We start from the raw sequence: 19,707 nt of genomic DNA on the forward strand, positions 1-19,707 counted from the left end.
AATCAGGGAACGCTTTGGGTTGGAAGGGACCGTAGAGATCATCTGGTTGCAGCCCCAGGTTGCTGAAGGATGCCTCGCGGCGGCTCCTGCCCTGGGAGAGGACGCGTGATGTCCGCATGCCTGAAAAGAAACTGTCTTTGCTGTGCCAGGAGAACCCGTACCCCGCGGTGACCATGCACAAGGTGCAGAAGCCCACGGAAGGCTGTCACCTGCGCCTCCACCAGAAGCCTTTTCCCCGTCTGGATGAGGGGACAGTGCAGTGGATCATCGACCAGGCCACGGCCAAGCTGCAGACGGCTCCTCCCGCTGTGAAGGCAGAGAAGAAATGCATGGTGCCATCCGGGCCCCCCATTGGTACGTGTGCGCCGAGGGCCTTTCCCCGCGGTGAGAAACCCTGCTCGGGAGCAGCTTTACCGTGGTGTTCCCGGCTCCTTGTCACACTACGGCGTGTCCGAGGGTCCCGCGTGAGCAAAACGTGCCTTGCAGAAGCAGCAGCACTGTCCCCTTAGAGCTGCTGCTTAGAGCTCCCTGGGGTCTGTCAGCCACGCGGAGCAGGGCAGGGGGCACCCGTCTCTCCCCACCCGGGGGAAAGTCCTGCCCCGATGGAACTAACAGGCGATTCTCTCCCCAGCTGCCATCATGGAGCGCAACGGCAATGCCCTGGCCAACAGCGCCCGTCGCCTGGAGGTGGTCCGGAACTGCATCTCCTACGTCTTTGAGAACAAGATGTTAGAAGCCAAAAAGGTGAGGGGGGCTCCTGAGGAGCTGGTGGTTGAGGGGAGGTGGGGGGGTGCTCACCTCTCCTCTGCGGCGGGCCGGAGGGGACGTTCCCTGCCCGTGTCCAGATCTCTGCTGACCAGCTCCGTTCCCGAATGTTCCCATGTTCCCCCCTCAGCGCTGTCCCTCCTGGTTGTGCCCTGGCCACACCAGCTGAGCGCTACTTCTGCATCTCCCGGTGCCCCTCGGGCTCTGTCCCGTGGAGCTGACCGGGCCGGGACCTGCCGGGCCATGCTCCGGCTGGCCAGACGTGGGGTTTTGCTCTGGTTTGCCTCCACGTCTGAGTGCGGACGAGCTGTCTGGAAACACCCTGGGGTCAGCCGGCACAGCCAGAATGCGAAGCCCCTCCTGCACCTCCTCGTCGCGGGCTGCTCTTGTGCTCAGTGTCTGACCGGAGCTCCGCTGGGCCCCGTCTTCCTACTCCGTGACTTCTGCTTCCCTCTGCAGTTATTCCCTGCCGTGCTGCGCGCCATGAAGGGCCGAGCTGCCAGGCACTGCCTGACCCAGGAGCTGAACCTGCACGTGCAGCAGAACCGGGCAGTGCTGGATCACCAGCAGTTTGATTTCATAATCCGCATGATGAACTGCTGTTTGCAGGTAGGGGAGGGCTGGGGAGAGCCTGTCCCTTACGAAGGGGTTTGTCTCCCCTTGCGAGAGACAGCGTGGTGCCGGGATCGGAGTGGGTCTGGGGGTCTTGCAGCGAATCCTCTTGTGACCTCTGCTCCCTTCCCCAGGACTGCACTGCCATGGACGAGCACGGGATCGCAGCCGCTCTCTTGCCGCTGGTCACCGCCTTCTGCCGAGTGAGTCTCTGCAGGGTCCTGCCCCCCTGTATGGCCCTCGCCAACTCGGAACTCCTTGGAGGCTGCAGAGGCTGCGGGACCGAGAGCCAGGCCGAGGGCACGTTGTCCCCTTGGTGCTTCTCAGAGTAGAGGGTCCTGCTCAGCAGTTTCCAGCCACTTGCAGGCTTGGCCAGGCTGGCTGCACCAGTCCGTGGGCCCAAGGCTCCCAAGATAGCTGGAGCACCCGCCGGAAGGGTGCTCAGAAATCGGGCTGCTCCGAAGTGCCAGCTTGATCTATTGGTCGAGCTGGGCTGAGATGAGATTCTGCCTCCCAAAACGCATCTGTAGCGTGAGGCCCCGCGGGGCTCTGGGTGGGTGCTGGGCAACTCTGAGCGTGCAGGGAATGCGTGGAGGATGCAAGTGTCCCTCCTGCCTGCCCAAGGGTGGTACGCTGCCTTTCCCAGCAACAGGCGAGAGCAAGGATTACCTGGAGAGGAGAGCTTGGCACAAAGGCAGCGTTTGTACAAAACTCTCTTCCACCTTCTGCTTCCCCAGAAACTGAGCCCAGGCATCACGCAGTTCGCCTACAGCTGCGTGCAGGAGCATGTGGTGTGGACCAACATCCAGTTCTGGGAGGCCATGTTCTACTGCGATGTGCAGAACCACATCCGAGCCTTGTACCTGGACAACAACGAGGAGAACCACACGGATGAGGTGAGGTGGTGCCAGCGTCCCTGGAGAGCAGCTGCACAGAAGCAGCTCTCCCCAAAGGTCCAGGGGCCGATGACGATGCTGAGCCAGCCTGGTTCTGGGAGATTCCTGCGGGAACAGCGCGGTGAAGGCTGGCAGGTCTCCTGTCCGTGCGGATGACTGACATCTCCTTCCAATTCCTTCAGGAGAGCACGGAGGGGCCACAGGAAGCCAAGTCTGCCCTGGAGATAGCATCGGAGCAGCTGAGGCTCTGGCCCACCATGAGCCGGGAGAAACAGCAGGAGCTGATCCAGAAGGAGGAGAGCACTGTTTTCAGCCAGGCCATCCACTACGCCAACCGCATGAGCTACCTGCTGCTGCCTCTCGACACCAGCAAGAACCGCCTGCTCCGCAGCTCTGGGCTGGGGGACGTGGAGAGCGTCAGCAACAGCTTTGTCACCAACAGGTAAGCAGGGCCGGAAAGCTTGGCAGGGCCGTGGTGCAGGGACACCGAGCAGCCTGAACCAGGGATGGGAGCTCCTCGGTGCGCTGCCTGGGGTATCTGGGCCATTCGGCTGCTGTCAGGATTATTGGGTGTTTCCTATCAAGAGTGGAAGCTCTCCTGGGTTCATATCAAGAGTGGGAACTCCCTTGGGCTCTGCCTCGCACGGGTTACAGCAGAGGACAGGGATGTTCAGGGTTAACTCTTCCCTACTCCTGCACGGCAGCATCGCTGGCAGCGTGGCTGAGAGCTATGACACAGAAAGTGGATTTGAGGATGCTGAGAGCTCAGATGTGGCCAACTACGTGGTGCGATTCATCAACCGCTTCGTGGACAAAGTCTGCACGGAGAGCGGAGTCACCAACGAGCACCTCAAGGGGCTGCACGTCATGATCCCTGGTAACGCGCGTCACAGCGGCGCTGGGGAACGGGCGGCCGTGTGATCTCACTGGGGATCCTTCCAGATGAACTCGGGGGTCTGCTCAAGAGGAGGGTCTGAAAGAAGCAGTGGGAAGGCCAAGAGAAGGGGCCCACAGCGCAACGGGGCGGGTTGGCAGCCCGCGGGGTGGCACGTAGGACAGGGCTTTGCTCGCGGTCTCTAACTTCGCGTCTGTCCACAGATATTGTGCAGATGCACATAGAGACACTGGACGCCGTGCACAGGGAGAGCAGGAGGCTTCCTCCCATCCAGAAGGTACGGACCTGGCCCACTGCACGGGGGGAAGGTTCCCGTGCTGCGTGGGGGTCCCCTTCCACGGTCCGCGTGGGCCTGAACTTGTGTTGTACGTCCCCGTAGCCAAAGCTGCTGCGCCCCAACCTGTTGGTGGGTGAGGAGTGTGTGATGGAGGGGCTTCGCGTGTACCTCATGCCTGACGGACGGGAAGAAGCTGCCGGAGGGTATATTGGTGGTCCACCTCTCCTCCCTGCAGAAGGAGCCATCTTCCTCACCACTTACCGCATCATCTTCAAAGGCACTCCCACGGACCCTCTGGGTAAGGGGCCTGCGTGCACCGCGTCCCCTGTCTGCTGGGGTCGGTAGTGCCTGGGGAGGAGCTGGTAGCTCTCCTGGAGCCGTGGCTGCAGCTCACCTTGCTGCAGGAGCGGGTGGTGAGGGCCTCGAGCGGCTGCCTGGGACGAGTGACCGGCCAGCACCAGGCCTTGCTGGGGGCTGCTGCAACCACCACAAGCTTGATGGTTGCTCCCAGTACTGTGGAGGAGGTGGTTGCTCTTGCTGTCCACCTTTGGTAGACGATAAATTACTCATGCCCGTCATAGGCGTCATCTCCAAGTCGCCACAGGCTGGTCGTTGTATGTCTAGCCTGTTTCTGGACGCTTTGTCCTATGGGGCTCTCTGCAGTGATGGCCACTGAGGGTGGTCCAGAGCGGCCCGGCCATGTGCTGGGCTGAGGCGATGGGCTGCGGCTAACCTGTTCTCTTGCTTGTGCCCAGTGGGGGAGCAGGTGGTGATCCGATCCTTCCCCATCGCCTCGCTGACCAAAGAGAAGAAGCTAACCAATGTCCAGGGCCAGGTGGAGCATTTGATCCAGGAGTGCTGGCAGCTGCGCTCGTGCACATTCCAGGTGAGACCACCCGGGGCTGTGGGCTGCTCCTCTGCTTTGCACTGTCTCAGCTGAGGAGCACGCGGCTGGTGGGACCCAGTGGGTACGTGGCTATGGCTGGCACCATCCCATGGAACGAGGCACTCGGTGCCTGGGCTGACGTGGTTTGGGGCAGTTTTCCTGAGGGGACCAAAGGCAACCTCTGTAGCACCTGAGGGGATGGAGCCAGAGACCCCTTGCAGAGGAAGGAGTAGACTGTGGTCCATAGAACCCCAGTCTGGTGGGGGTGGGCAGGGACCTCTGGAGATCATCTGGTCCAACCCCCTGCTAGAGCAGGATCACCCAGAGCAGGTCGCACAGGATGGCGTCCAGGCGGGTTTGGAATCTCTCCAGAGAAGGAGACTCCACAACCTCTCTGGGCAGCCTGTCCCAGGGCTCGGTCACCCTCAGAGGGAAGAAGTTTTTCCTCCTGTTGAGATGGAACTTCCCGTGTTCCAGTTTGTGCCCGTTGCCCCTTGTCCTGTCGCTGGGCACCACGGAGAAGAGTCTGGCCCCATCCTGCTGACCCCCACCCTTTAGATCGTGATAAGTGTTGATGAGATCCCCTCTCAGCCTTCTCTTCCCCAGACTAAGCAGCCCCAGGTCTCTCAGCCTTTCCTTGTCCGAGAGATGCTCCAGTCCCCTCCTCATCCTCGCAGCCCTCGGCTGGACTCTCCCCAGTAGTTCCCAGTCTGTCTGGAACTGGGGAGCCCAGCACTGGACACAGAACTCCAGATGTGGCCTCAGCAGGGCAGAGCAGAGGGGGAGGAGAACCTCCCTGGACCTGCTGGCCACGCTCTTCTCCATGCACCCCAGGACACCATTGGCCTTCTTGGCCACGAGGGCACACTGCTGGTCACGGAGAGCTTGTTGTCTTTAGTTTGTTCATAAACTGCTTCGAAAAATGAAAAATGTTACTTTTTAAATTAGAATCCCAGAATCCCAGCCTGGTTTGGGTGGGCAGGGACCTCCCAGCCCACCCAGTGCCACCCCTGCCATGGGCAGGGACACCCTCCACTAGCCCAGGTTGCCCAAAGCCCCATCCAACCTGGCCTTGAACACTGCCAGGGAGCCAGGGGCAGCCACAGCTTCTCTGGGCACCCTGTGCCAGGGCCTCAGCACCCTCACAGGGAAGGATTTCTGCCTCACATCCCATCTCCATCTGCCCTCCTGCAGCTTCAGGCCATTCCCCTTGGCCTGTCACTCCCTGCCCTTGGCACCAGCCCCTCTCCAGCTTTCCTGGAGCCCCTGCAGGGACTGGAAGGGGCTCTAAGGTCTCCCCGGAGCCTTCTCTTCTCCAGGCTGAACCACCCCAACTCTCTCAGCCTGTCTCCAGAGCAGAGGTGCTCCAGTCACGTTCTGTTGTACACAGGAACAAATTCTTGCTCGTTAGCTCAGGGCTCCTTTCCAGCCGCTCCAGTGGCTGCTGGAGCCCTGGGAAGGTACGAGACGTCCCCCCAGCACCCTGGGAGGTGGTTCTGCAAAACCTCGTAGCAGGTCTTGGGAAGAGAAATACAATGGGGAGAGATGTCACAATGCGAGTAGTTTTTAAGCATTTTACGTCTTTTAGAGACTTGTGGAGGTTGAGCAATGCTGGGAGGAGAGCACCTACAACATGCTGTCTCCTCCTTCCTGCCCATCTCGCGTGCTCAGAGCCGCAGTGACCGGGCACTGGGGACACCACAGGGGCAGCAGTGCCGGGTACGGAGCGGTCTCCAGGAGGAAGGGGCAGGGGACAGAGTAACTGGCACGGAGGGACAGACACGGCAGCCGGCATGGCCTGTGCCCGTTGCGGTCCCTGCTCCCAGCCGGGGTCCGAGCTCTGCCCCGTGCTGTGGGAAGAGCCCTTCCCCGTCCCTGGCCCCGCCGTGCTGAGCACGCTGTGACCGACCCCGCTGTTCCTGCAGTTGCTGAGGATTGCCTTCGACGAGGAAGTGGCTTCAGACAGCGCGGAGGTCTTCAGGAAGCACCTGCACAAGCTGCGCTACCCCCAGCACGTGCGTGGCACCTTCGCCTTCACCGTGGGCCAGTCACCCAAGCAAGCCATGCAGCCCAAGGCCAAGGAGAAGAACCCCTCGCTCAGGTACCCGTGCCGTGGGAGAACAGCACGTGGGATGCGCTTGACCCTTTCAGGCACTGCAGGGCTGCTCCTCTCCCTCCTCCGGCCCACCCAGCAGAGAGCCGCTGAGCAAAGCCACTCGAGAAAAGCCGGGGCACGGGCTCCAGAGCTGGAGGTCAGGGTCCTGAGCCGCCCTCGCCCAGACCTGTCCTTGCACGGGATCTCCACTGGTCTTTGGGAGGGCACGTGCCGCACGTCCGGCAGCGGTCTCCCAGCTCCGCGCAGAGGACCGGTGGGACTCGGGGAAGCAGGGCGTTTGCTTCAGTGGCATTCCCCGCCCCGTCACCCAGGCCAAAACAGCGCGAGCCCCGAGGAGGCTTGTTCCAGCGGGCAGGAGAGAGCAGTCTCTGCCGTGCCGGAGGACGGGGAGCGCTGCGGGGCAGCGGCAAAGCTCTGTGCGTGGTGCTGACCTGCGGCCAGACCCTGCTCCTGCGCTCGGTGGCTAGGTCAAGCGATGCTGTAGCGCTGGGGTCTGGTTGCTGCTGTGTTCGTGCTTGGTGTGCCCTGGAGTCTAAGCGTCTCTCCCATGTGTTTGTGACTCAGCTCCCAGCAGGTGACCGATATGTTCCAGGGCCTGACAGTGGGGGTCATGTCCCTTGGGCACCTTGGCCATTCAACCACGTAAGATGCCTTCACCCTGGGCGGGAGCTTGCGAGGTGGCATTGGCTCAGGCTGCAGCCTTCACTGCTCCCAGGGTTCCTTCTCACCTGCTCTGCATGCGACCTGGGCTGTGGGCTTGTCACTTGGGGAATGCCCTTTCCAGGCTGCCTCTGACGTTCAGGTTTGGGGTGCGCGCTCTCGCCGTCCCAGCACCGCGGCCCCTGGAGGCGGTCGGTCGGTCCGTCGGTCGTCCTGGTGCTCCACGGCACTCTGGTGGATCCCCCCCTGCTGAGGGGGCTGCGCGTGTACCACTAACCTCCAGAGACCTCCTGGGTCCAGCTCCGGGCCTGGGCACAGTCTCAGAACTCTGTCTGACCTGGCAAGACGTGCTTTGTCACCCCCCTCCACGTCTGCTTCCAGTGCCCCACGCTATCTGCAAATCTTGTTCCTCCGGTGAGAAAGCCCTCCCGTTCCTAGCCTCCGTACCCGAGCGTTTGTTCTCAGGACAGCGTTCCTCCTCGCTCCCAAGGCTTTCCCTCCCTTGGTGAATGTAGGGAGCCATTGGATTCCCTCACTGCTTTGCAAAGCAAAACAAGGCACCTCCTAGTGTCACTTTGGCCCCCACCACGAGAAGGTGAATTCCTAGAAATGTGTGCATCAGCGTAGCTGTTATCCTGGGTTGGATGTGGCCCCTTCCCTGGCTGATGTGTATCCCACAGCTTTATTTGCTCCCCTTTGAGCCCAGAGGCTCACCAGGTGGTGATGAGTGCGAGGTCCTGCGTGTGGGCAGGCCGTTCCTGCCTTCAGGAATTCCTGCCTCCTGGAGCTCCGTCATGCGGAGCCTGGTCTGACCGTGCAGCCTCATCACCCGCGGGTTTTGGAAGGTCTCCCTTCCCTGCCTTCCCCTCGGGAGTGGCTGAGCCCAGCTGCTCTGTCCCTGTCCCTTACGTGGCGTCGGGCAGGTCACCGTCCGCAAGCTGCCTCCCGTCTGCCCCGGGCTGGCAGCGTCCCTGCCCTGCCTGCAGTGGATCCCCTGGCCCCTGCCACGAGCTGGAGCCACCTCCTCTGGGGACGAGCCAGATCGCTGCCCGTGGGAGCTCCCATGCGGAGGTGATGGCGTTAGGGCCTGGGACGAGGCTGGCGTCCCCTCGGGTCGGGAGGCTGGGGGTCCTGTCCAGCCTCCCCGGGCACCCTCGGGGGAAGGCAGCGCTGTGGGTTCTGCCTCTGGCTCGGTGCCCTCCGACAGCCAAGGACCCAGCTCCTCTCTGCTGGGGAGCTGGCAGGTGACATCTCCCCTCCTGTGGTGACAGCGACTTTGACCCCGCGCCTGTAGCCGGTGGTGAGGGATGCTCCTGTCTCTGCTTTGCTCTTGGTGTGACTGAGCGTTGGTGTCTCTAACCCTTCAGGGGCTGCTCTTCGGCCGCGCTGGGCTGTGGTCACGCACGTGGTGTCTGCTGGCCTCAACCTCTTCTCTGGTTTCAGGACGCTCTCCAAAAACCTGGTGAAAAATGCCAAGAAAACAATCGGCCGCCAGTACGTGACACGAAAGAAATACACGCCGCCCATGTGGGAGCAGCGGAGCAGCCAGCACTTCCCAGAGGACAACGAGGACGAGATCTCAGGTCGGGAGCACCCCGAGCAGGGGAGGGAGGCTGTGGGGAGCGGGGCCTTTGCTGGAGCAGGAGCGTCTTCCAGCTGGGAGAGGTCTCGGCCGTCACTCTGCAGCGGAGCAGGCGTGGGAGCTTCCCTGGCGTGGAGCGTTGCCACCACGGTCACCTCTCCCCGTCGCTGTCATCTGCTGGTGGTGGCCAGTCAGCAGCTCAACGTGCTGCTGATACCGAGCGAGCCCTGCAGAGAGGAGGGAGTTCTGTGCTCTGTGGCCTCAGCTCCTCGGTGGAAAGTCGCAGGTTTAAGCTGCAGCAAGGCAGGTTAGGTTAGACGGGAGAAGGGCTTGACTGGCTTGAGAGTAACAAAGGACTGGAAGGGACAGGAGTCCTCTGCGTTGGAGATTACAACCTTCCCGGGGGGAAGGCCTTTCAGAGAGACACGGTGGATGGGATTTGGGGGTTCGGTCGGGAGCGGGCTCTGCGGGGACCAGTCCCTCCTGCCACAGGTAGGGCTGATCCGTCAGACTGGATGTGGCTGATTTTTGGATCTTTCTGGTCGCCAAGATACTTTGGATTCTGCTCGTTTTGTTCGCTCCCCAGTTTGTTTGCAGCACTTTTCGGCTCGAGGTCTGCCACAAACATTAAAAGCCTCCACTGTGTCCATCGTTTAAGTTATTAGCAAAAGCACCAGCTGCATTCAGGCCCAGAAGAGGTGCCCCTGAGATCCGTTGTCCTCCAGTTCTGGCATTGGGAAGTGCATTGGGAGCATTAGGAGAGCTGCCTGCAGAGAGCAGCCACCGAGGGCGGCAATTTTGCCTGGATGGAAGCTGATCTGAGGGCTGGAGCACCTCTGCTGTGGAGACAGGCTGAGAGAGTTGGGGTGGTTCAGCCTGGAGAAGAGAAGGCTCCGGGGAGACCTTAGAGCCCCTTCCAGTCCCTACAGGGGCTCCAGGAAAGCTGGAGAGGGGCTGGTGCCAAGGGCAGGGAGTGACAGGCCAAGGGGAATGGCCTGAAGCTGCAGGAGGGCAGATGGAGATGGGATGTGAGGCAGAAATCCTTCCCTGTGAGGGTGCTGAGGCCCTGGCACAGGGTGCCCAGAGAAGCTGTGGCTGCCCCTGGCTCCCTGGCAGTGTTCAAGGCCAGGTTGGATGGGGCTTTGGGCAACCTGGGCTAGTGGAGGGTGTCCCTGCCCATGGCAGGGGTGGCACTGGATGGGCTGGGAGGTCCCTTCCCACCCAAACCAGGCTGGGATTCTGTGAAGTGTCCCGGGCTGAAAGCCTCGCTGGAGCCGAGGGCTTGCCCGTGCTACCCCCATCTCCCAGGAGGTTGCCCTTTTCTGAGGGAAGACACCCCAGTTTGATGGAGCAGCTCTGGACAGATCTGTCTTGGGCTGCTCCTCAGCTCTGTGGTATCAGGCGATGTGAAAGCTCCAAAGAAATCTGCTCTGATGTCAGTACCCAGGCAGCTGACTTTTCTGGGTGCTTTTAACCCCACAAGTAAAGGCTCTCGCCCCCAAGCCAGTGCCCAGCCCTTTGGTCGGGGCAGCTGAGCTCTGCCATTTCGGGGGAGGGCAGAGGGAGGGAGACCCTGCCCTGCGCTGTCTCTGCGCCTCCCGCCCAGCCGTCTCCTCCAGCTGCGTGTGGGACGCCGTGTCCGTGCCAAGGGCGGACCCGCATCTCCCCTTCGTCTCCGCAGTGTCTGAAGAGATGGACAGAAGCACTTTGACCCCCACCACCACCATCAAACCTTCGGACAAGATGACCATCAACCACTTGGTGGAGCGAGCCTGCTGCCGCGACTACCAGCGGATGGGGCTGGGCACCCTCAGCAGCAGCCTCACCCGCTCCAAGAACGAGCCCTTCCGCATCTCCACCGTGAACCGCATGTACGCCATTTGCCGGAGGTGAGACTCAGCGGGGCCGCGGCTCGCGAGAGGGGTCTGCAGGGGGTAGGAGAGGACAGCGGGGGTCTTTCCTGGTTTGTGGGGGCTCGTGCTGCGCCCCGCTGGGCTCTGCAGACCCTCCGCTCTCTCCTGCAGCTACCCCGGGCTGCTCATCGTGCCGCAGAGCATCCAGGACAACACGATCCAGCGGATCTCCCGCTGCTACCGCCAGAACCGCTTCCCCGTGGTGTGCTGGCGAAACTCCCGCACCAAGGCCGTGCTGCTGCGCTCGGGGGGGCTGCACGGCAAGGGCGTCGTGGGCCTCTTCAAGTCCCAGAACGCCCCCACCGCAGGTGCCCGTCCCCTCCGCCCCTGGGCAGCGCCCGTGCCGGGACTGGGGTGCAGACCCCTCCTCGGGTCTCGTGGCGGAGCGGTGATGCTCGTGGCTCTCCTCCTAGGCCCCTCGCAGACGGACTCCACCAGTTTGGAGCAGGAGAAGTACCTGCAGGCCGTGATCAACTCCATGCCGCACTACGCCGACGCCAGCGGGCGCAACACGCTCAGCGGCTTCACCTCTGCGCACATGAGCAGCTCAGGTGAGGAGCTCGGTCACAGCGCAGCGGGGAGCAGGAGGGCTCACACTCATGTGCGTGGGGCCCCGGCCGTGGGTCGTGCTGTCCGTCCCAGAGCCTGGGCAGCCAGGTGAGCTGCTGTGCCGCATCAGAGGAGGCAGCAGAGCCTTCCCAGCGCGCTCGCCAGAGCTCCCAGCTCCAGCTGGGCCTCCATGGCTGGTGGTGGGGACGGATTTTGGGAAATACGGCGGCCCTGGACCTGTGAGCACTGGGAGCCCCAGACTGTGCTCGGATCCAGGTGCTCGTTGAGGACCGGGTGGGGACAGACCCCACTCGCCGAGATCTCGGCACCGGCTGCGCCCCAGCGCACGGCTGCGGTGCTCGGGGGCTGTTGCGGGAAGCCTCGGTAAGTCTCTGCCTCCCTTGCTCTCTGAGCAGCCCGCCCTCTCCTGCCAGGGCAGAGCTGCCCACCGCTGCCCCACCACGCTCCGCTGTCGTTCATCCTCTGTCCCAGCCATTCCACCCCCCCATTGCTGCAGAGGGGGGCCAGAGGGACCGCGGGGGAACCCAGCCAGGGGCTCCCTGCAGCGCAGCCCGGGGAGGAGAGGACCTGCCGAAAGCCTCCCCCCTGGCGCGGGGGGACGTGCCCGGAGCTGTGGCTGAAGGAGGGAGGGTTGGGGGTGGCAGAGGAGTGACCCGGCGTGGTGGCGAGGGAGCCACAGAGCAGGGGGCTGCCGCAGAGCAGGGGGCTGCCATGCTGCGGCAGTGCCTGGGTGACCCCCCCACGGTGCGAAGCACCTGGGGCAGGGCCGGGGCAGAGCTACGGGAGGGTCGAGCCCCCGATGACGCTGCTGCACCCGGTGCCTTTCCCGCTGGAAGGGCATTTCCCGCATGCTGGCCTCCCGGCCCCGGGCGCTGCTGCTTGCTGCCGCTTTCTCTCTCTGGCCCCTTCCCCTCCCTCCCGCCGCAGCAGTTGTGGGTAGGCAAGGCGGGAGGGCTCCTCTGGAGCAGCACAGCGAGGCCGAGAGCTGACGTTTTGTTGGTGCTACAGATTTCTCCGACAAGAGGCAGCCTAAGCTGGGATCGCTCATGAAGCAGGTGATGGGAGGGAAGGACGATGGGCCCGGTACTATTAGCCGCGGAGGTGAGGACGTGCGAGTGAACGCTGCCTCGTGGGGGCCTCACAAAGGCCCCCGGCTCGGGGCAGCTGCCGTAGAGTAGATGCTTCCCCTTTGCTCCCCCCGAGCTCTCTGCCGTGGGGCAGCTGCGCGGAGGGGGGGAGGGACCTGCTGCAGTGCCCCGGAGCCAGCTCCTTCATCCCGCTCATCGCTCCAGTCGCTCCATCCCGGGCGCCAATTCCCGCCTGGCCGGCATCCGCCCAGCGAGAGCGTGGGTCCGCCTCGCCCCGGTGCCCTCGCTGAGGTTGCTTTCGTCCTGTGCTCTCAGGGCTCGGTCACAGAGCTAGGGTCATCACTCTCTCCACCCCCAAGTGCGTGTCGGCGAAGGGCCGCGAGACGCCCCGAGGTACGGTACCGCCGGCCGCCTAACCGCCACCCGGGTGCTAACCTGACCACTGACCCCCCCCCCCCCACGCACACTCCCCCCGTCACACGACTAATGCCCCAGTAACACCCCACCTCGGCCCGCTAACGCCTCCACCGAGCATGTCGCTGGCTGGGTCCAGCTCGCGGCGCCAGCGGTAAGTACCGGGCCTGTCCCCAGCTGGTCCCGCAGCACCTCTCAGGTTTGCTTTAGGCTCCTTGCGCATCTGCGGGTGCTCGGGTGGAGGTGGCCGGGGCCAAGGGCTGGCTGACAGGGAGGGCACGGGGCCTGGCGGTGCGGGCGCAGGCCTGGGGCGGGAGCGCGGCGCGGGTGATGGGACGCGGAGCCGCCGGGGCAGGAAATCCTACAGCACCCAGCAAGGAGGAGGAGCAAAAGCAAACCTGGTTCCCAGCACCTTCCCGGCATGTGCTCCCAGGGCGCTTGGCTGCGGGGTGACAGCCGCTCAGCCGCCGCTTTCGTGGCGAGCCGCTCACCCCCCAGCACAGCCCACCGGCCGGCCGAGACCCCCAGCCTGACGGCCCGCCGTCTTGCAGGGAAATGGGGCAGCATCCGAGCCAGCGGGCGCATGAGCAGCTACGCCCTGAACGTGGAGATTGGGTCGCGCCTGGCTGGGAAAGACCTGCTGGGCGCCCAGCACAACGGCACCCCGTCGGAGGCCAGCTTCCTGCGCCCGCACCGGGCCTCGCTCTACATCATCGGGGACAAGTCACAGCTGAAGGTAACCCCAGCACCTGGCAGCAGCCTCCTGGGGGGGCGAGGGGGGGCGACGGTGGGTCCGCTCGGGGCCTTCCTTGGGACGGCGCTGATTCTCCTTCCTCAGGGGGTGAAACCGGACCCGCTGCAGCACTGGGAGGTGGTTCCCATCGAGGTGTTCGACGTGCGGCAGGTGAAGGCCAGCTTCAAGAAGCTGATGAAGGCCTGCGTGCCTGGCTGCCTCTCCACTGGCGACACCAGCGTCACCTACTTGCGGTCCCTGGAGGAGTCCGAGTGGCTGTCCCAGGTCAGCTGTCACCCAAAGCCTGGAGGGGCCCTGGTCTGTCCCCACGGCAGGAATCTTTGCTGTGGCGGTCGCTCAAGGGCACGTGCTCTTACCTCCTGGCAAGGCGAGGGCCGGGGTCTGGGTGCCCTCTCCGGAGCATGGCTCTGGCACGGAGCGGGGGACACTAAGGGAGCAAGCTTGGCGTAAGAGGAACAAGGATAAAAGAGCCCGGAGTACTGCCTGGTGGCTCTGGACGGCAGAGCTGCGAGTGCCCGGGCAGGATGCGCGGGACGGCAGAGCGCTGTAAGGGGCTGGTACGGGGCAGCGCACGAGGGTGACCCGGTGCCTGCTGCTTGTACGACTGGTCCCACCGTGGAGCTGCTGGGGGACTGGATCCTCTGGCTGCTGGAGGGACTGAGGGACCGTGGCTCAGCTTGGGACCCCCCGGCTCAGCTCGGGACCCCCCGGCTCTGCTCAGGACCCCTCCGGCTCTGCTCAGGACCCCCCCCGGCTCTGCTCAGGACCCCCCCGGCTCTGCTTGTGCTGTGGCGGTTCTGCCCCACTGGCTTTGCTGTTGCAGACGAAGGGTGCGGCAGAGATGTCGGAACACGGGAGTCGTGATCGTGGCCCTGCATAACCCCCGTGCTCTGCTTCGTTTGGCTCGCCCGCTTCCAGGGGCTGGGGTCGCTTTGCACAATGATGTCCAGCAAATGAGTTTCCTGCACCCTGGTAACTCTCGGCCCTTACGTTGGCAGATCCATAAGATCCTGCAGATTTCGGTGTTGGTGGTGGAGCTCCTGGACACGGGCTCCTCTGTGCTGGTCAGCCTGGAAGACGGCTGGGACATCACCACGCAGGTAGGAGCCCTACAGCTGCCGAACGCGACGGCTGCCTGCGGCCGTCTCCCCACGAGCGTCTCGAGCCCCCCTGTCCCTGCAGGTGGTCTCCTTGGTGCAGCTGCTGTCGGACCCCTACTACCGGACGCTGGAGGGCTTCCGCCTGCTCGTGGAGAAGGAGTGGCTGTCCTTCGGGCACCGCTTCAGCCACCGCGGGGCCCAGACCCTGGCCGGCCAGAGCAGCGGTTTTGCCCCCATTTTCCTGCAGTTCCTGGACTGCGTCCATCAGGTGAGCTCCGAGCGTGTCGGCTGCCGGCTCTGCGCCAGCCGGGTCTCCCCGAGCGCTGGGGCTGGCTGGCTCCTTGTGCAGCAGAGAGCGAGTCCAGGACCAGCCAGCAGTTTGTGGGTCCCGGGAGGTCTCACCCGTGCTCTTCCTTGCAGATCCACCTGCAGTTCCCCATGGAGTTTGAGTTCAGCCAGTACTACCTGAAGTTCCTCAGCTACCACTACATTTCCAACCGTTTCCGGACGTTCCTGCTGGACTCCGACTACGAGCGCATCGAGCTGGGTGAGGGCAGTGCGCGGGGCCCACAGTGCATGGCAGCCCAGTGCCCTGCCGCAAATAATGCCCCTTCCCCCTCCTCTCCGCAGGCCTCCTGTACGAGGAGAAGGGTGAGCGGAAGAGCCAGCAGGTCTACAAGTCCATCTGGGATTACATCGACCGGCTGAACAAGAAAGCCCCCATCTTCTTCAACTACATGTATGCTCCTGAGGATGGGGAGGTGAGAGCTCCGCTCCTGCCCTGGGTCAGCCCAGCCCCTGCACGCCACACAGGGCTCAGACGGGGCTTTCCAGGGCACCCCGGGGTCTTCTCGCCCACGTGGAGCCGAGCGAGCAGCCCCTTGTCGGCTGGATCATGGCATTTGCCCACCTGAGTGGTCTCGCCCAGCTGCCGCACCGGGGCCCCGAGGAGGGTGTCTGCCACCTCGGGGGGCACGGGCAGAGTCAGGCCCGCGAGAGCCGTGTCCCTGCAGAGGAGTCGGGGGGACGGGGGTGAGGCTGCAGAGGGCTGGGGCAGCGGGGTGGTCCTGAGCTGGAGCCGTCAGGGTCTTGTTCTGGGCTCTGCACCGCCACAAGCTGGAAACGTCCTTCCTCAGGGAGAGGAAACGGCAGCTTCTGGCGCGTGGCCTCAGCAGGTGGGCGGCGCGGGGGGCTGCGCTCTGCCAATGCGGCCGGGCTGCAGTCGAGCTGCTTGGAGCGCTGGCTCGGTCTGGGCTCCGTCTTGGCCAAAGCTGGGAGCAGCTCTGCCTTTCTCCGGCCCAGCACTGCCTTTTCCTGAGCGGCCTCAGCTGCCTCTTGTTACCGCTCAGAAAGCATCGCCCCTGGAGAAAGCTCGTTGCAACGAGACTCGTTTCCCATCTGCACAGATGTCCCTGCGGCACAGCCAGGGATGCGTCCTGCCCGGACGCTGCTGCCCTTCCTGACCGTAACCCTGCCTCTTCCGCAGGTGCTGAGGCCGTACAGCAACATTTCCAACCTGAAGGTGTGGGACTACTATACGGAGGAGACACTTTCTGAGGGCCCCTCCTACGACTGGGAGCTGGCGCAGGGGCAGCCGGAGCACGTGGAGGAGGCGGATCGGCAGGACACCAGCGCTCCCCAGACGAAGCGCAAGATCATCTGGCCGTGCTACGACAACCGCAGCCGCGTGGAGCCCGACGCCATCTCCAAGCTGCTGGAGGTGAGCACGGCTGGCGGCAGCGTCGTCTGGGTTTGGCGCTGGGCTGGGCTCCCCGCGGTGTCCCCGGGGGTGGGACGCTTCCCCATGCACACAGCGGGACAGGGTTGTGACCGGGGTGGAGTTGGTTGAGCCCCCGGACAGGGAGAGCGATCCCAGGGGTCTGGCCCCGTCCTGGGCTGATGCCTGAATCCCCACGCAGGAGCTGCACAACCTGGAGATGGAGCTGGGGCAGGTCCCAGAGCGCTGGAAGGACACGTGGGACAAGGTCAAAGCTTCCCAGCGCACCGAGGCGCGGCCGGAGGGCAGCCGGGTAGGCCGGGGGCTGTGTGGTGGGTGCCGGCTTCGGGAGGGGCTGGAGGGGGGGTCAGCTCTGCCCAAGGGTGCCCCAAGCTCTGCCCCCAGGCTGGCTTGTGCCCGAGGGGCGCGGGGCCGTCCTCCCCATCATGCTGTGCCGTCCTCCTCCTCACGCTGTGCCCTCTGCTCCCCACAGACCCCCAGCTCCCTGCTGATGTCCTCCAGCCTCTCCCACCACCGGCGCTCGCTGGGCGTGTACCTGCAGGAGAGCGGCGTGGGCTCTACCCTCAACCTCAGCCTCGACAGCGACACCAGCAGCACCTCCACCCCCTCCAGCGGGAAGCAGGGCGGCCGCAAGAGCACCAGCACGCTCTACAGCCAGTTCCAGATGTCGGAGAGCGAGAACAGGCAGGCGGGGGGCTCGGGGCGCTGGGGGCTGCCGTTGGCACTGGGAGAGGGGGATCCCTCCCTGGGGAGGGGTGAAGACGTGTGGGTTCTGCAGAGCGTGGACCCCGATGGCTTCTTGTCCCTGCTGACGCTGGGGTGCCGCAGGCTGAACCGCCCTTCAGCCCCTCTCTGCTTTCCGCCCTAACGCGCTGCCTGGCCCTGCAGGTCCTACGAGGGATCGCTGTACAAGAAGGGAGCGTTCATGAAACCGTGGAAGCCTCGCTGGTTCGTGCTGGATAAAACCAAACATCAGGTACCTGGGGGGGTGGGTGAGCCCCGGGGTCTGTCCCTCCCTCCCTCCCTCCCGTGAGCTCTGACCGAGCGGGACTCTCCCTGCAGCTGCGGTACTACGACAGCCGGATGGACACGGAGTGCAAAGGGGTCATTGACCTGGCCGAGGTGGAGTCCATCACCCCGGGAGCCCCCACCATGGGGGCCCCCAAGACGGTGGACGAGAAAGCCTTCTTCGATGTGAGTGTGGCGCCGAGCAACGCCTTAGGGAAAGGGGCTCGGCGACTCGTGGCCCCGCTGCGGAGCCCAGCCGTTCGCTCCGGCAGTGCCAGGCTCCGGGGGCTGCGGTGCTGCTGGCTCACGGCGTGCAGCTGCGCAGCCCCGCTCACCTCCTCTCTCCTCCCCTGCAGCTGAAGACGACGAAACGAGTTTACAATTTCTGCGCCCAGGACGTGCAGCTAGCCCAGCAGTGGATCGACCGCATCCAGAGCTGCTTGTCGGACGCGTGAGCCTGGCTCCGAGGAGCCTCTATTCCAGGCACAGAGTCTCCCGGGCCCCGGCCCGTGGAGCAGAGGCAGTGCCCAGGCTCACATCCGAGCCGGGGCTGTGATGGACTGGAGCGGAGGAGATGGCCTTCCTTCCCATCTGCCAGGGGGGTGCGGAGCTGGGGAGCCCGCGGCCACCCCCCCCCAGGCGGCAGTGGGGGCAGGATCAGCATGTTACACTATGGTAGGACTGTAGTGGAGGAATTCTTCGCATTGAAGCAGGCTGGGGGTGCGGGCGGGAGCCTGTCCTGCTCTGTCCTCCCGGGCCTGGCTGAGCCCTGTAATTACTGTGTTGTCCTCTGTGCACCCCCCCGCGCCGGGCGGCCCCGCTCCAGCTCTCTGCGGCAGCAGGGGGGTCGTCAGCCGGCTGGAGAGGGTGCACCCCGCCTCCCCCACCCTGCGCTGCTGGAGAAAGCCCTGTCCTCCCTGCGGCTTGCATGTCTGCCAGAGCATCCACGGGGAGAACCTGCCCTGCTCCCTGCTGCCACCACCCCGCAGCGCAGTAGCTGACCTAAGCGTGCCCTGGGCTTCGCTCGCGTCTCGCTGGATCCGGGGATCTGCAGCTCAGGGTGCTGGTGTTGGCAGAGGTGACTCGCCTGAGCACGGGGACCATCCTGCCCGGCCGGCGTCCCCGTGGCAGCAGTGGGGAGAGAGTCCCAGCCCTTCAGCCTCGGCTGTGCCAGTCTGGCACAAGAACAAGTGAGCACGGCTGCTGTCTGCCCGGGGACGGTGGCAGCTGTAGCTGCAGGCACTGGGTTCCGTGTCACGGGAGGGGACGTGGATGTGGCCACTCTGCTCCCAGCAGGCAGCTGCCTGCTCAGGCTGTGACAAGGGCTCCCTGTCCTGCCTGGGGCACGGTCTCTACCTCCACGGTCAGGCTTGCTGTCATGGGGGGGGGGGGGGGGGGGGCACGTTCCCCATGGGAGGTGCCAAATGCCACAGCCTCCTCGGTGTCCTGGGGCGGTCCCCTGTGTCTCCTTGCGTGGCGGGAGGACCAGCCCAGCCCCTGGGACGGGGGTCCGGCTCGGCTGCAGTTGGGGTCCCCGCCGGCAGTGACGCAGGGCCGGGACATGCTGGGACGCATCTCTTTGCACAGGTCACCCCCCTGCCTGAGCCCTCATGCGGGAAGAAGGGGGCAGCACCTCGGGGGCACCGCACAGCGCTGTCCTCTTCTCCCCACCGCCTCGGGGCTCTTCCCCTCCCCAGTCCTCCGTGCTTGTGCTCTGCCCGCGCTGCCAGGCCGAGCTGCTGCCCAAAGGGCCGCGGCAGGAGAGGCAGGTTTGCCCCGCGGCAGAGCAGCGCTGCTGGGGGCTGCGCGTCCCACTGCCCGCTGTCACCCCTGCTTGTTGCTGTCACAGTGTCAGTGCGAAGGGGGAATCGGTACAGAAACGGATCCTGCAGCACCTCATCCATCCCCTGCACTGGTGTGAACGTGGGGGGGGGGGGGGGTTGGCCCCGCTCCACCCGAGGGTCGCTGGCCGGGAGCCCCGAAGAGGCGTTGTGAGGTCGCTCAGGACCTGCTGCCGTCCGGCTGTTGGACAGGACCCGGCCTGCGCAGCCCTCCCTGCCCGGCAGAGCCACCGTGCCGGCTGGGCCCCGACCCTCCCGCCTCCCTGCAGGCTCGGCCAGCTCTTCTACCTGTCTTGTTTTTAAAGGAGTACAATGTTTTATTTCAGTGCAGAGACCTTTGTACAGTCTTAACCCCCAGGTTCCCCTCTTTGTTTCATTGTACAATAATGGCTGTGGCAGGTAGCTGGTGTAACATGGAGGTTTTTTTGTAACTTACCTGAGCAGTTGTAGATTATTGAAGTTGCTGTACATTGTGTCAAACATACAGAGTCCTTGTATTGTATTGTGCCTAGAGGAAAAAGGTTATTATATAAAGAGAAAACTAACTGAATTTAATAAAAAAAATTAATATGACACATGCTCTTTTGCCTCA

At 64.1% G+C, this 19,707-nt stretch overlaps 1 protein-coding gene across 8 annotated transcripts in view; it reads left to right on the top strand.

The window, feature by feature from the left end:
• Positions 1–19,688, top strand: part of SBF1 (SET binding factor 1) — an 82,202-nt gene extending 62,514 nt beyond the window's left edge. For 2 of the 8 annotated variants that reach the window (XM_054830292.1, XM_054830302.1), the window contains 29 exons: positions 150–354; positions 632–744; positions 1,225–1,374; positions 1,512–1,580; positions 2,115–2,273; positions 2,456–2,715; positions 2,978–3,150; positions 3,372–3,445; positions 3,548–3,743; positions 4,201–4,331; positions 6,257–6,432; positions 8,551–8,690; positions 10,371–10,578; positions 10,714–10,910; positions 11,016–11,153; positions 12,181–12,273; positions 12,576–12,653; positions 13,226–13,410; positions 13,513–13,692; positions 14,427–14,528; positions 14,611–14,796; positions 14,949–15,075; positions 15,159–15,289; positions 16,015–16,248; positions 16,448–16,558; positions 16,739–16,950; positions 17,155–17,242; positions 17,329–17,460; positions 17,631–19,688. In XM_054830292.1, the coding sequence (XP_054686267.1) occupies positions 150–354; positions 632–744; positions 1,225–1,374; positions 1,512–1,580; positions 2,115–2,273; positions 2,456–2,715; positions 2,978–3,150; positions 3,372–3,445; positions 3,548–3,743; positions 4,201–4,331; positions 6,257–6,432; positions 8,551–8,690; positions 10,371–10,578; positions 10,714–10,910; positions 11,016–11,153; positions 12,181–12,273; positions 12,576–12,653; positions 13,226–13,410; positions 13,513–13,692; positions 14,427–14,528; positions 14,611–14,796; positions 14,949–15,075; positions 15,159–15,289; positions 16,015–16,248; positions 16,448–16,558; positions 16,739–16,950; positions 17,155–17,242; positions 17,329–17,460; positions 17,631–17,729 (4,347 nt within the window). In that variant the 3' untranslated portion in view covers positions 17,730–19,688. The remainder of the gene's footprint in view (positions 1–149; positions 355–631; positions 745–1,224; positions 1,375–1,511; positions 1,581–2,114; positions 2,274–2,455; positions 2,716–2,977; positions 3,151–3,371; positions 3,446–3,547; positions 3,744–4,200; positions 4,332–6,256; positions 6,433–8,550; positions 8,691–10,370; positions 10,579–10,713; positions 10,911–11,015; positions 11,154–12,180; positions 12,274–12,575; positions 12,654–13,225; positions 13,411–13,512; positions 13,693–14,426; positions 14,529–14,610; positions 14,797–14,948; positions 15,076–15,158; positions 15,290–16,014; positions 16,249–16,447; positions 16,559–16,738; positions 16,951–17,154; positions 17,243–17,328; positions 17,461–17,630) is intronic. The other 6 variants (XM_054830312.1, XM_054830351.1, XM_054830317.1 and 3 more) reach the window with 3 other exon arrangements.
• Positions 19,689–19,707: the final 19 nt, after the last annotated feature.

Source organism: Grus americana, chromosome 1 (assembly GCF_028858705.1).
Source record: "Grus americana isolate bGruAme1 chromosome 1, bGruAme1.mat, whole genome shotgun sequence".
Lineage (NCBI taxonomy): Eukaryota > Metazoa > Chordata > Aves > Gruiformes > Gruidae > Grus > Grus americana.